Here is a 12,836-nt window from a genome sequence, read left to right on the forward strand (position 1 = left end):
GCTCTTTCTGTTATTGTTTATTTTCCCAGTTTTACACAATCTTTACACTATACTACTTACTGATATGTTACCTTGTAATTATTAAATGGTTATGGAATGTAGAAAGAAATACAGACATTAATCCTGCTTGCAAGGAGGTTTGGGGGTGTGGGGGTGGGAAGAGTCCGAGAATCAGTTTCCAAAAGACATATCCGGAGATTGGGAGACAGCACAGAAATTAATTTTAGTAGACAAAAAGGGAAAAGATTAAAGAAACAGCAAAAAACCAAGTTCCATGAATGTAGAACAGATATAAATCACTATGAGCAGGAGTAAACTTCAATGGAGGAAGGGGGGTGGTGGGCAACCATGGACAAGTTTCTTACCACCTCTTCACCTAAATCTTCTCTACCAAATGGGGATAATAAGAGCTAACTTTGCACGTCTTTGTGAAGGTTTAATGAGACCCACCATGTCTTGTCGCATCATGTCTGGCCGATTTAGTGTTCGGGTAGTGGTAGCTATTATATTCTTCCCACACTTCATCTGGTCACTGATAAAAATCTTGAAAAAGAAAAGAAGGAAAGCAAAGCTCTTTAAATATTTGTTAGAAACCTAGAGTGTACTAGAAGTTGGAGATATAAGAGAAAAGATATGCCTTCCTCCCTATAGCTGGAGACCAACATTCAGAATTAGAATAAAGTATAACTGAAAGATACTAAGTAGCTTAGAAGCAAGGTAAAGGAAAATGAATAGGCAGCTATATGCACAGAACTGCATTATTGTACCTCCCAGCTTCTTATTCACAGAGAGATTAGTTTTAGGGTACTACAGACAACTTCTGTGGACTCCACGTTACAATGGGGTTGTTTTTCTTTCTTTTCCAGGTTGGTGAGGGATAAGTGACAAATAAAATCACTTATATACACAAGATATACATGTCATAATTTGATATATGTATACATTGTAAAATAACTACCATAATCAAGCTAATTAACATATGATGGAAAACAATATGGTGGTTTTTCAAAAAATCAAAAATAGAGCTACAGCATTTTCTTGAAACCAAAATATACTTCCTATATTATCTCCCTTGAAACCAAATATACTTCCTATATTAACTTCCTGTCAACTAACCAAATAACCTTATCAAAAAAAGGGAAGTGAAGGTTGGCCAGACTTGCTTTTGGTCAACCTAGTTTGGTTCCCCATATACTCCCTAGTCTGTTTGTTTAATTTTGTAAAAGATGAAAATCAGGCTCACTCATCTATTTTCAAAACTTATTCATTTAATATTCAGCAAATAATTTTGAGTCTTTGCTACATGCCCTGGGGATGACAAAATGGCTGTGTTTGGTCCCTCTTCTTAATTTGCTGGCAGGGTAGTAGGGAAAAGTGTGGCCAAAGGACTTACAAGACTCACAGTGGGGCGCTGTGGATGAACAAAGGAGGCCACAAAAGTAAGGGAGGGCTGCCTAGAAGAAGTGATCTCCCAGCCAAGTCTTGGGTGGAGAGTAAGAGAAGGAGCATTCTAAACATGGGAACAAGCCTGGGCAGAGGCCCAGAGGAGTGTGAGTGCATAGTATTTTTAGGAAATCTCAGGAAACCAGGGTGGCATGGTATACGTGAGAGAGTGGGATATGTGGATGGAGAGGTGAAGAAGAGCCAAGTCTTCATCAGAATGTTTCTGGAAGCAATGTGGAGCATTGTCTGCAAGACAGCAAAGCAGGGGCAGGGTGAACACTCTTGGAATGGTCCTGATAGGAAACAGCTGATTGAGGTAATAGAGATGGAAAGAAGAGAGACTTAAGATAGATTAGGATCTAAAATTGCTAAATGGCCTGAATTATGAGACAGGGCGACTCTAAGGTTTCTACCAAATGGCTGGATGGATTATGGAGCCTTTCAAGGAACCATAGGATTCAGGAGGAAAAGGAGATTTGAGAGGGAAAATGACAGGGTCTATGTTGGACTTACAGAATTTAAACTACACTGGAAATTTCTAGATTTAGTAGGCAGTCGAAGTATTCATCTGAAATCGATTTACCTCTTTTCCTTTGTTTGAAAGTTAGAATTACTTTTACCCACCTCTGTCCTTCTGATAAATGTCCCATTCTTCATCATTTCTCAAGATTATTGGTAGCAATACTGAGACGACATTTGCAAATTCCTTTGTGCCTTGGATATCAATTGTATCATCTTTAAGATTTAAACTCTTTTCCTTTCCTTTTGGTTCAACCATACAGGACTAGTCTCTTCTCTTGTGTGTAGCTCGTTCTCCTTGAAGATGCCAGAAACAAAGGATTTGAATAGTTTGGCTGTCTTGCTTATCTGCAAACTTTCCATCATTTTCTAGCAATTGGTGGAACTTTTCCTGCTTTCTCTTCTTTGGCCTGAGTGCCCTCCAGGATCCTGTCTGTTCAGGACATTCTTGAAGGTTGAGATTCTAGAGGACTGTGGCACAACAGGCTTTGGAACTGATGGACATAGATTCAAATCCTAGCTCTATTACTTAATTAGCTTTGTATGCGTACTGAATCTCTCCAAGCCTCAAGGTCTCCGTCTATAAAGTAGAGAAAATTCATCACAGCTACCTTTTAAGTTGTGAATATTAAATTAGATAATGTCTGTAAAGAACTTTAGCAGTAGATGACAAATACAGCAATGTTCTTCCCTTAATCCATTCTATTTCTTTCTAGTCGAAGCTTCAATGAATAAAAGATTAAGTTTCTGCTCCCGACATTTGGGACCTGTCTCACTTTACAATGATACTTCAAAATGAAGTGTTCTTACATTTTGTTCTTCCAAATAGCACTTCAGTATGCTTATCTGTGATGCTCAGCCTAATTTTTCCTATTAAGATTTTTGGTTTAGTATTCTTTGTTGCAATGGGGTTTGAAGTTTTTAAATTTACCCTTTGTTATTCGTAATTGAGCACTCATTAAAAAAATGTCCATAATGACTTTTTATTATTATTATTATTATTATTATTATTATTATTATTATTACTTGCCTTAGTGTACCACTTCTGCACTTGAGAAAAATCAGCAGTGCTCAAAGTTTTTTTGGTTCGTCTGCTTTACTTTTGCTTACAGGATCTGTGACGCAGCCACCATCCATTGTCTTTTGGAACAAGAACTGGCCCACGCTGTGAATGCGTGTTCCCACGCACTGAATAAAGCCAACCCGCGGTTCCCAGAGGTGAGGAGCTCATGGTAAATTCTTATTCTACGGATTGTTTGGTATTACACATGTATTTCGATGCTATAAAATGTGCCACGCCCTTTGAAAAACATTATACACCTATAATAGTGTCTGCCAGAAGCTTATGGTAAATTTGTGCCCATATTTTTCCTGATTTTTCTTTTCCTGCCATTTTTCCATTCCTGCTCTTAAATTCTCTTCTTCCCACCCCCCCCCGCCCCCCCCACACACACACACACTTCACTCTCAGTCATCTGTCACCTTGCCATCTTCCTTCCACTCTTTCTGTTCGGGCTGCTACCATTCCTCCTTGTCTTCTCTTTTACCTTCTCCCCTACACCTTGATGTGGGCACAGGTAGATACTATGTATTTTATTAGCGATGTTTATTCATTGTTGAAGTTGTACACAGAAGCTATTCTCACTTCATTTTGTTCTACTAAACTGGTAATGTTTAATGTAGAGACTACAATTTTTTAACTTCTGTAAACTTTTTAATGTACACATTAATAGTGAATAAAAGGGATACAATATAACTCTCTTGAAATGTGATACACAGTACAAGACTGTAGGGTACAGAAAACGGATATAGCATCATTTTATTCCTTTTAATTATTGGATGGAAGTCACCTAAATTAATAGATAAGTGCTAAAAAAGCAATCTGGTTGGAACTTCTGAGAGTCAAAGTCAGTGGATAGAACTGACTATGATCTGATAATGCCCCTTTAAGGCATCGTTTCCTTTGACTTAACTTTTTTGTGGGAATATGTGTATGTTGTTGGGAACAGGCACACGTTTGTATGTAGGAGATATGGTCCTGAGTGTATCAGTACAGTCAGAGCATTTGTTTGGTTCTGTTCTAAAGGTCAGAAGAAGTAATCATACTAACAAACATGAGTGTGAAGTTATTCAATGACAATACAAATTTGGTAGGTTTTTAAAAACATTTGTGATGTGAATTTCTTGGAAGAATAAAATTTAAGGTATTTGCTGATGATTGAATCCCAATTTAATACAGAACTACTTGTCTTTGATGTGTTGTTGTGTTTTTTTTCTAGAGTCTTACGAGAGACACTGCCACTGAAATAGCCATCAATGTGAAGGCACTGTATAATGAAACAGAATCTTTACTAGTTGGCAGGGTTCCTTTGGTAAGGAGGAAACGACTGATAACACAAGAATGATGATCAATGTATGGGCCTCCCTTTCAGTCAGGAGCATGCACTCATCAGATTCTAAGGCAGGATCAGCCTTCTGGCCTCCATCCTTACAGCTTTCTCTGTACCTAGCTTTTGCCTTCAGGAAAGGACATGGCTAAACCAGGGAGTAATGATTCAGGCTAACAGGAGGAGAAGTTTCCCCTTGCATATGCCATCATGTTTTTATGCAGTTCTACTGTCCCCAGTCAGCTTTGATAGATTTGAAACATGATATTTTGAAATGTGATTGGTATGATTTTTAGATTTGCTTAAAGGGCAACCCTTTCTAGACTGGATGTTTCAAGAACTAAATTCAAGAACTAGCCATATCCCTAGATTAACTCAGAGTGGTCCTGGAAATCAAGTTTAGGGCAGGTGTGAATCTAACCACAGTCCATGGACCTCAAGCATAAGTGCTACAGTGCAACTGTTCCACGGACATCCTGTTTGGTTTGCCCAGAGTCTGACCGGTCAGCCTTTCTTCTCTCCCCTTTTTCAAATGTTCTAGAATATTGGGTCTTCTCGTCACCTAGTGTTCACTTGTGGGTTTTCACACGTGCTGTCCTAACTGTGTAGAAAGCCTAAATGTGTTAGCTGTTTTTAACTTCCTTGTAACAATTCTGATTAACTGATCGGTGGTGATCTTAAAACATTTCTCTTGACTAATATTATCTCTTGCTTTGGAAAATATACACCTAAATAAAAGTGGTAGTAAAAGTCATAGTATCTGGCCTAGTGGGAAAATGGGAGGTGTGTCACAGGCTAGCTAGCTAACTAAGTGACTGTGGTTGGAATTTCTGTTTGCTTGGGGTCCAGAAGAGCGTCCTTGGAGCATCTTCTACTCTGAGAAGAGTGAATATATAAAGGTTGAATGGTGTCCACTGCTCTTACCCACCTCCAGAGAAAGCTGAAATATAAGTTCCTTGGGTCACAGGTGGCTGCTGATGCTTTGGCTGTGAAGAAAAACTTTTAGGAGGAAACATTGGGTATCTTTTATGATAAAACCAATGGAACATTTTGCCAATTCTTGGAACTTCTGTCATTAACCGGAGTCTTTTTGCTGCTTTTCTAAAATGTGTCCAGTGAAATCCAATGAGCTGTGACTTTGGTCCCAAGTTTAGGTGAAGGACATGTATTTTTTGCCTTATTTGAAACATGATTAAGATAACTTATGATTGACGAGAACTAGAAGCATAAGTTATTCTGTATTTTAGCTCTCTACTCTGAAAGTACCCTCTGAGTGTTAGTTGGTTAATATTTATTAATTATATTATGTTAATATAGAAGGACCACCCACGCAGACTTTTAATCATTTCAGTCTGCTTCTGTCATTGTCAAATGTGGGTGTTTGGTTTAAAATGTATACCAGTGAGTTTTTCCATAACCTTTGATAACATTGATGTGAAAATACAGTCACTTATATTCGAGATCTACTAAGGTTCACACTTCATTTTGCTTCTTGAATAAATGTGTAATACCATTTTATCAATTTTATAAGGCATATATTCTTAGACTCAAAGGAAAATGGTGAATTTTACATGACAAGCTGGAGAATCTCCAAATTTTTATTAACTACTAGAAATGATAGATACCTTGAATAACGGGGGGGGGGGGGGGGGTGGGGGGGAGGGGGGAAGAATGACCATAATAAATAACAGTAACATTTTCTCTGAACTTTAAGTGTAAAATTCTGCAAGGCTATATGTAGATACTCTACAATTTTAAAGTGGTTTATGGAAGTATTGATTAGCTGGAATAGACCTTAGAAATAATCTTTATACTATTTTAGGAAGAAACTAAGACTCTTAAAATCAGCCAGGCTTCCTTTGGTTGCATAGTAACAAGTAACTAGAATGTAGTCACCTCCTTTCCCGACCTACACATAACAGTGTTTATTTCACCTTTACCATTGAATTTCTTTTTTTTTTTTTTTTTTTTTTTTTTTAATTTTTATTTTTGGGACAGAGAGAGACAGAGCATGAACGGGGGAGGGGCAGAGAGAGAGGGAGACACAGAATCGGAAACAGGCTCCAGGCTCTGAGCCATCAGCCCAGAGCCTGACGCGGGGCTCGAACTCACGGACCGCGAGATCGTGACCTGGCTGAAGTCGGACGCTTAACCGACTGCGCCACCCAGGCGCCCCTACCATTGAATTTCTACATGCTTTTTAATAACTGTTTCAAATAAGTGGGTAATAGGTGACTGGTTAAATTCTCTATAAAGTTTCCAAAACCCCTTCCAGATTTCAAACCATTTAGCTTTTGCCCTTATTTTGACAACAGCTTTTTGTCATAAATTTTTCTGAGATTCATGGGTACCCCCCCCCCCCCCCACTTAAACTTATTCTTCTATTTCTCCAGGAGATTTCTGTACCAGCCAGTTCTTATTATGTGACATGTTTTTGACCAGGTTTTAAAATAGCATTATTTGGTTACGTAGTGACCTATGGAAATCAGAAGGATTTCTGCCGCAAATAAGTAGAATAGTGAGATTAGTTACCAGAATGCAGCAGAATGGATGGATGGATGCATGGTTTGGAAGGGAGGGAGAGGAAAGAATTTACATAGGAAACAAACAAACAAAAAAAAAAAAAAACCAACAACACTACCCAAAGTGATACTTTTTTTTTCTGTGACATTATTAAAGTCACACTGACTACTTATATTGTCTTTGGGAAGTACAGATAAATCAATTCAGATTTTTTTTTTTAAATGAGCTCAATATAAAATAATGTGTTCTCTTTTCTATATTCCTTTATATTACCAACAACAATAACCTAGCCTAGTAAGAGTTGAGGATATCTGCTATAAAAATAAAATATGTTTATTCTGTTTGAGATTGGTCACTGAGACTTGTTTTATTTTGTTTTGTTTTTTAACCTGCTGGTAAATAGCACTTAGAATCCCCACATGAAGAGCGGGTATCTAATGCCTTACATTCTGTGGAGGTGGAGTTGCAGAAGTTAACAGAGATTCCTTGGCTTTATTATATCTTACATCCAAACGAAGATGAGGTATGTAAAATCTGGCCTGTTTCTTTGTAAGTGTAGACTTTCTGACAATAGAATTTGAAATCATCTTTTGAAAAAGGGACATTCCAGGGAAAACGAATTCTGGACGCTACTTTCAAATGTGCTGTTCTTGAACAAGCAAGAAAAGGCTTTTCTATGAACAGAGGTATCTTCGGGGAATCAGTACATCTTCGGTAGTACATAACATTGTACACTTTTATTTTAAGAAGTGTTTTGCATTTATTCCTGCATTGTCATTTCAGCAGTGTTTTGCATTTATTCCTGCATTGTCTGTAATATCAGAGTGAGTTGTTCTTCTCTTAACGTCCTGAGAAAATTCTCTTCTTGCTCGACCCGAACAGGAACCCCCCATGGATTGCACCAAGAGAAACAGCAGAAGCACAGTATTTCGTATAGTGCCAAAATTTAAAAAGGAAAAGGTTCAGAAACAGAAGACAGGTTCACAGCCTGGTAGGTGATCCACACTGGAAGGGAAAGTATTACATTATGGAAAAAATAACTTATTAAAGCAGTGTCACCAAGGTGATGAAAATGTTCTGGAACTATTAGTGGTGACCATTGCACATTACAAATGTACTAAATGCTGCTGAATTGTGTACCATAAACCGGCTAAAATGGAGAGTTTTGTGTTCATTTTACCATAATAAAGTAAATCATATTATACCCAAGCAAAGTCCAAAAACCAGTAAGAGCCTATAGTTATGATGCACACAAGAAAATGAGGTTTGCTTGTACTCCCTTCAGTGGACATCAGTGCATCTGTTTAGATGGTCCTTTGTCTTGCTTAACAATTCAAGGCATCAGTGGATAACTTGTTTCTCATCAGAGTTCAAAATCGAGATTTTCATAAATGAAATATAGAAACTTGCTAAATATATCTTTTAACTTGCTAAATATATCTTCTACCTAAAGTTACCTGTTCTTTTTCTCCTGTTTCGAAGACTTACTACACCATTTCATTCCTTCAGTAATGACAATCTACTGTGACATTTGCATTCTCAAGCGAAGATTAAACTCTGCCTTTGATGTTGTTTGTCTGGTTCCCTTTCCACCTTCCCCTAGAAATTAACGTTAATGCTGCACTGGTGCTAAAACACCTTCAAGTTCTGTGTATGGGACAGTAGGTGCCTTTCATAATCAAGTCATTTTATAATTCTTCCGAGTTAGCTAACTCCTTTTAAAAAGTGATACATGACCTTATTTTTGACAATCGTAGAGCAGCTATTGAAGGGCATTTTAAAACCAAATAGGGCAAATAAATAAACTTTAATTCAGCTAAGCAACGTTGAATAAAATGTATACAACCATGATTGTCTACATTGGAAAATAACAATCCAACGAATCTTAGAAGCATTGACGGCTTTTAGAGGACATTAAAATGATCTAACAACATGTTTGGTGCTGTAATTATCAATAATTATAATTATAAATAGTAATAGAATCAATAAAGGCGATACTTGAAGACAGCAAGACCCAAAACAGAAGTTTGTGTAAAATTCAGTACCCTGTTTCAGATTTCATATTTTAATTAGCACTTGTAGCTACTTAAATTAAATTAGTGCCATATATGGTCTTAAAGAAATCATCAGAGCTTATTTTGATCTTGTACTATTTATCCTAATCATGAGAAATACATTTTTTATTCCTATTGTGTAGTTTGGGTGCCCAGCAGTGAATGTTTTTGCCTAGTCAGACCTTTGTGTTGATTGATGGTCTGTAACCTGCATGGGGAACAACGAAATTGGAGTTTTGTTGAAACAACACCTTTAACCTTTCCCTTTGCTAGCACTGCCCGCTGTACTCTGTTTTGCATCTTCTTTGGCCAACCTTTGCTTTGTAATGCATTGAGCATGTAGAAATTAAGGGGGTTTTGCTCTTAACTTTGGTAGTTCAAAAATGGGGCACAGAGGAAGTTGCTGCTTGGCTGGATCTGCTCAGTTTGGGAGAGTACAAAGAAATCTTCATCCGTCATGACATCAGAGGGGCTGAACTTTTGCATCTGGAAAGGCGAGATCTTAAGGTATTTCCTTTGTGCTACTCTTCTGCTTTTGAAAATTTCCTGGCAAAACAGAATCCTTTATCCTGCACCTCTTTTGTTATGTGCTTCTAGCTTGGCTTATGTTATGCAAATGTGCAGTAATCTAATATGCATTGTCCTGTGGTTGGAGTTCCTCTGCTTTTTAAACAAGAATGTCAGCAATATTTTCCTATCAAAAATCATTCTCTGATTATTGTAGCTAAAGCTTAGCATGAAGTTAGTAATTTTCCTCTGCATCCATTCATATGGCTGTTCCTGTGCTAATATTTCCAAATGGCTCATGTTTCCATCAGCTCACTTTATTGAGTCGGCATGAAAGGTGGTAATTGTTGCTGAAGACGACTTAAAAATCTAACCAAAGGTTAACAACTAAAAATCAATTCAAAATACCAGTAACGAAGTCTTCCTAATATATGGAACTAAATAAGGGACTCACAGCAGTGGTTACTTAGAGTCCTATGATTTTGTTGTGTTTCTGATTGCCCTTTCAGAAGTCACGTGAACAACTAGACCAATAAATTCAAATGCCCTTCCCATGATTTACTGTTAAAATTGTATTATGCTCAAAAATAAATGTATTATTTTCTTTAGTAAATGAAGTAAAAATTATGCTTTACTCTTGCTGGAATGCAGCTTAGAGCCCCTTTGTCATTTATGACCAGAAAGAATATCATTAATTAGCGGTAAGCAGTGGTTCTCTTGGATTTTTCGGGTGGAGACTGCCAGTGGCCAAAGTAGAGTATTCTCTCTTAAGGTTGGGAGTAGAATTTTGTCATCTTATATTTTCTTACCAAACGCTGCCATTTTAAAATTCCAAGATTGAGTAATAAGAAAATGACAAAGCCTTTGATATATTTTGGAGTGATCCTTTTCCAGTAGGCCAGATTCTGATTCTCATGGAATTATGGTACAGTAAATTCCTAACAAATTTGTGAACTGTTGTGCCTTTATCTATAAATACGTTAGCAGAGATCTTTGAACAACATATGGGTAATCTGTAGGATTTTATAAAGCAGAGTCATACAGTTTTAGCACATTAAAAGTGGACACCATTTATATGTAAATGTTTTTAACAAGAATAATAATAAAGAAGTAGATTAATTAATTATCACAGTTGAGAGTCCCAAATCTGGAAAAAAGCAAAATATACAGTGCTAAAGTTCATAGAGTAAGTTGGCTTCAAAACGTGGAATGAGTACACAAAAAAATAAATGTAAGGCATCATTGTATCTAAGGATAGCTTCTCATATCCTTGGCAGGCAGCAATATTTATTGACTAGCTACTGATTGATATACTATGCCAGTCTCTCTTTACATTTCATTTGCCATGAGTAAGCGTATATTAAAGGAAAAGACTGTGTGTGTATGTATATATAAATATATCTCTGTATGTTATATATGTATGTATATGCACCTATAAGCATACAAATAGACACACACATACACAGTGAGCAAAGCAAATATTTGCAGAATGAAGAAACAAAGCTCATACATATGCAAAGTAAAAGTTAGAGTGATAGGACTTGGCTAGAAAAAAGTAAGAGTCAAAAGGAAATGGTTAAGAATTATTTTAGTAAATTTTCTCTTTAGCTTTTCATGGGACTTTTTGTTCTACTTTGTTTTTATTATTTTTTAAATTTTTTTTTAATGTTTATTCATTTTTGAGAGACAGTGCATGAGTGGGGAGGGGCAGAAAGTGAGGGAGACACAGAATCTGAAGCAGGCTCCAGGCTCTGAGCTGTCAGCACAGAGCCCAACGCGGGGCTCGAAGTCACAGACCGTGAGGTCATGACCTGAGCTGAAGTCAGACACTTAACTGACTTGGCTACCCAAGCACCCCTACTTTGTTTTTATTTTTAATACAAACTACATTCTTTCCCTTATAACTTGTCTTTTGGAAATCTGTATTGACACTGTCCTCTTTAACTCTTTCGGTTCTAAAACACGGTCTGAGGGAATGAGAAAAGGAAAATAATTTTACGGAAAGAATCAGCTGTCGGACAAAGCCTTCATGAAGGTAGAAGATGAGCTCCCCTTGCTCTCTGGGTGTAGCTGTAAGAGGGAGCAGACTTTTTGGCATAAAGTCTACCAATGTTGGTAAAGGAATACCTACTCCCTGGGTAATCTTACCCATTTCCATTGCTTCAGGTACGGTCCATGAACATGGCAGTGGCTCACAGGGTTGGATTTCCAGCCCTGACCTCATTTGAGAGCTCTAGGATTATATCACCACCTCTACTTGAAACTTGCCTATCACACAGGGGTGTCAGTCAAAAACCAAACCTCTATTCTGCTGTCCCACTCCAGCCCTGCCCCTCCTCGCTACCCCTCCTCACCTGGCTAACTCCTGCTCAGATCTTGGCTCAAGTGTTACTTTCTTATTAGCAAGATGACTAGAGATAGCAATGTGACCCTGTAAAGGTGGGAAAGGAAAAATATTTCTAAGGTGCTTTAGCAGACAAATAAACTGATTACGTTATTTCACCTCCAGAAAGACAGGCAAAAGTGAGGGACACCAAAGAAAATGATAAAGATGCAGTGGTTTTGTTTGTGTGGTTGGTTTTTGTTTTTTTCCATTTGGAAAATTGCATATGTGTGGCTACAAAGGTAACTGAATGTCTACAAAGTATGTTTTTGCCAAATCAGGCCTATTCATCCAAAGAAAGAAAAGACCACTAATAAAGAACATGAAAAAATAAGAAAGGTGTAACAGATGTCATGGCATAACTTTATCACAGCCTAACTCCTAGAAGACATGAGAGTATTGAACTCAAAATAAAGAAAATACAGCTAGGAGTTAGTGTAACTCTATGGAAAACATTCATCTCATTACACCAAACTGGTAATTCTGAGTAGAGTCTGCCTCTCCCAGAGAAGTTTTTATTCTCAAGAATACAATGTGCATATGGCCTGAAATAAAATATTTAATATTAAGTGTATTTATTAATCAGATAATTACGTTAACAAAGCAGAAAGAATATTTAAATATCCCACTCAAATAAAAGAATCGAAATGCAACTGTAAATGCATTTATATCTCAAATTTAGGTAGCAGGAGCAGCTATCTTTCTTTAGGTTTTGGTCTTGCTTTTGAGTTTGCTATTTTATTTATTTTTTTTTTAATTTTTTTTTTAACGTTTATTTACTTTTGAGACAGAGAGAGACAGAGCATGAACAGGGGAGGGGCAGAGAGAGAGGGAGACACAGAATCGGAAGCAGGCTCCAGGCTCTGAGCCATCAGCCCAGAGCCCGACACGGGGCTCAAACTCACGGACCGTGAGATCGTGACCTGAGCTGAAGTCGGACGCTTAACCGACTGAGCCACCCAGGTGCCCCTTGAGTTTGCTATTTTAGCACACACTTCCTTAAGACTGGTTATGAATGAC

At 37.5% G+C, this 12,836-nt stretch overlaps 1 protein-coding gene across 6 annotated transcripts in view; it reads left to right on the top strand.

The window, feature by feature from the left end:
* Positions 1-12,836, top strand: part of DGKH (diacylglycerol kinase eta) — a 182,021-nt gene that overhangs the window by 154,397 nt on the left and 14,788 nt on the right. For 4 of the 6 annotated variants that reach the window (XM_060637084.3, XM_060637085.3, XM_060637090.3 and 1 more), the window contains 5 exons: positions 3,075-3,180; positions 4,242-4,334; positions 7,276-7,395; positions 7,755-7,863; positions 9,303-9,433. In XM_060637084.3, coding sequence (XP_060493067.1) covers positions 3,075-3,180; positions 4,242-4,334; positions 7,276-7,395; positions 7,755-7,863; positions 9,303-9,433 — 559 coding nt within the window. The remainder of the gene's footprint in view (positions 1-3,074; positions 3,181-4,241; positions 4,335-7,275; positions 7,396-7,754; positions 7,864-9,302; positions 9,434-12,836) is intronic. The other 2 variants (XM_060637086.3, XM_060637087.3) reach the window with 2 other exon arrangements.

The sequence above is a fragment of the Panthera onca genome, chromosome A1, assembly GCF_046562875.1.
Source record: "Panthera onca isolate mPanOnc1 chromosome A1, mPanOnc1 haplotype 2, whole genome shotgun sequence".
Lineage (NCBI taxonomy): Eukaryota > Metazoa > Chordata > Mammalia > Carnivora > Felidae > Panthera > Panthera onca.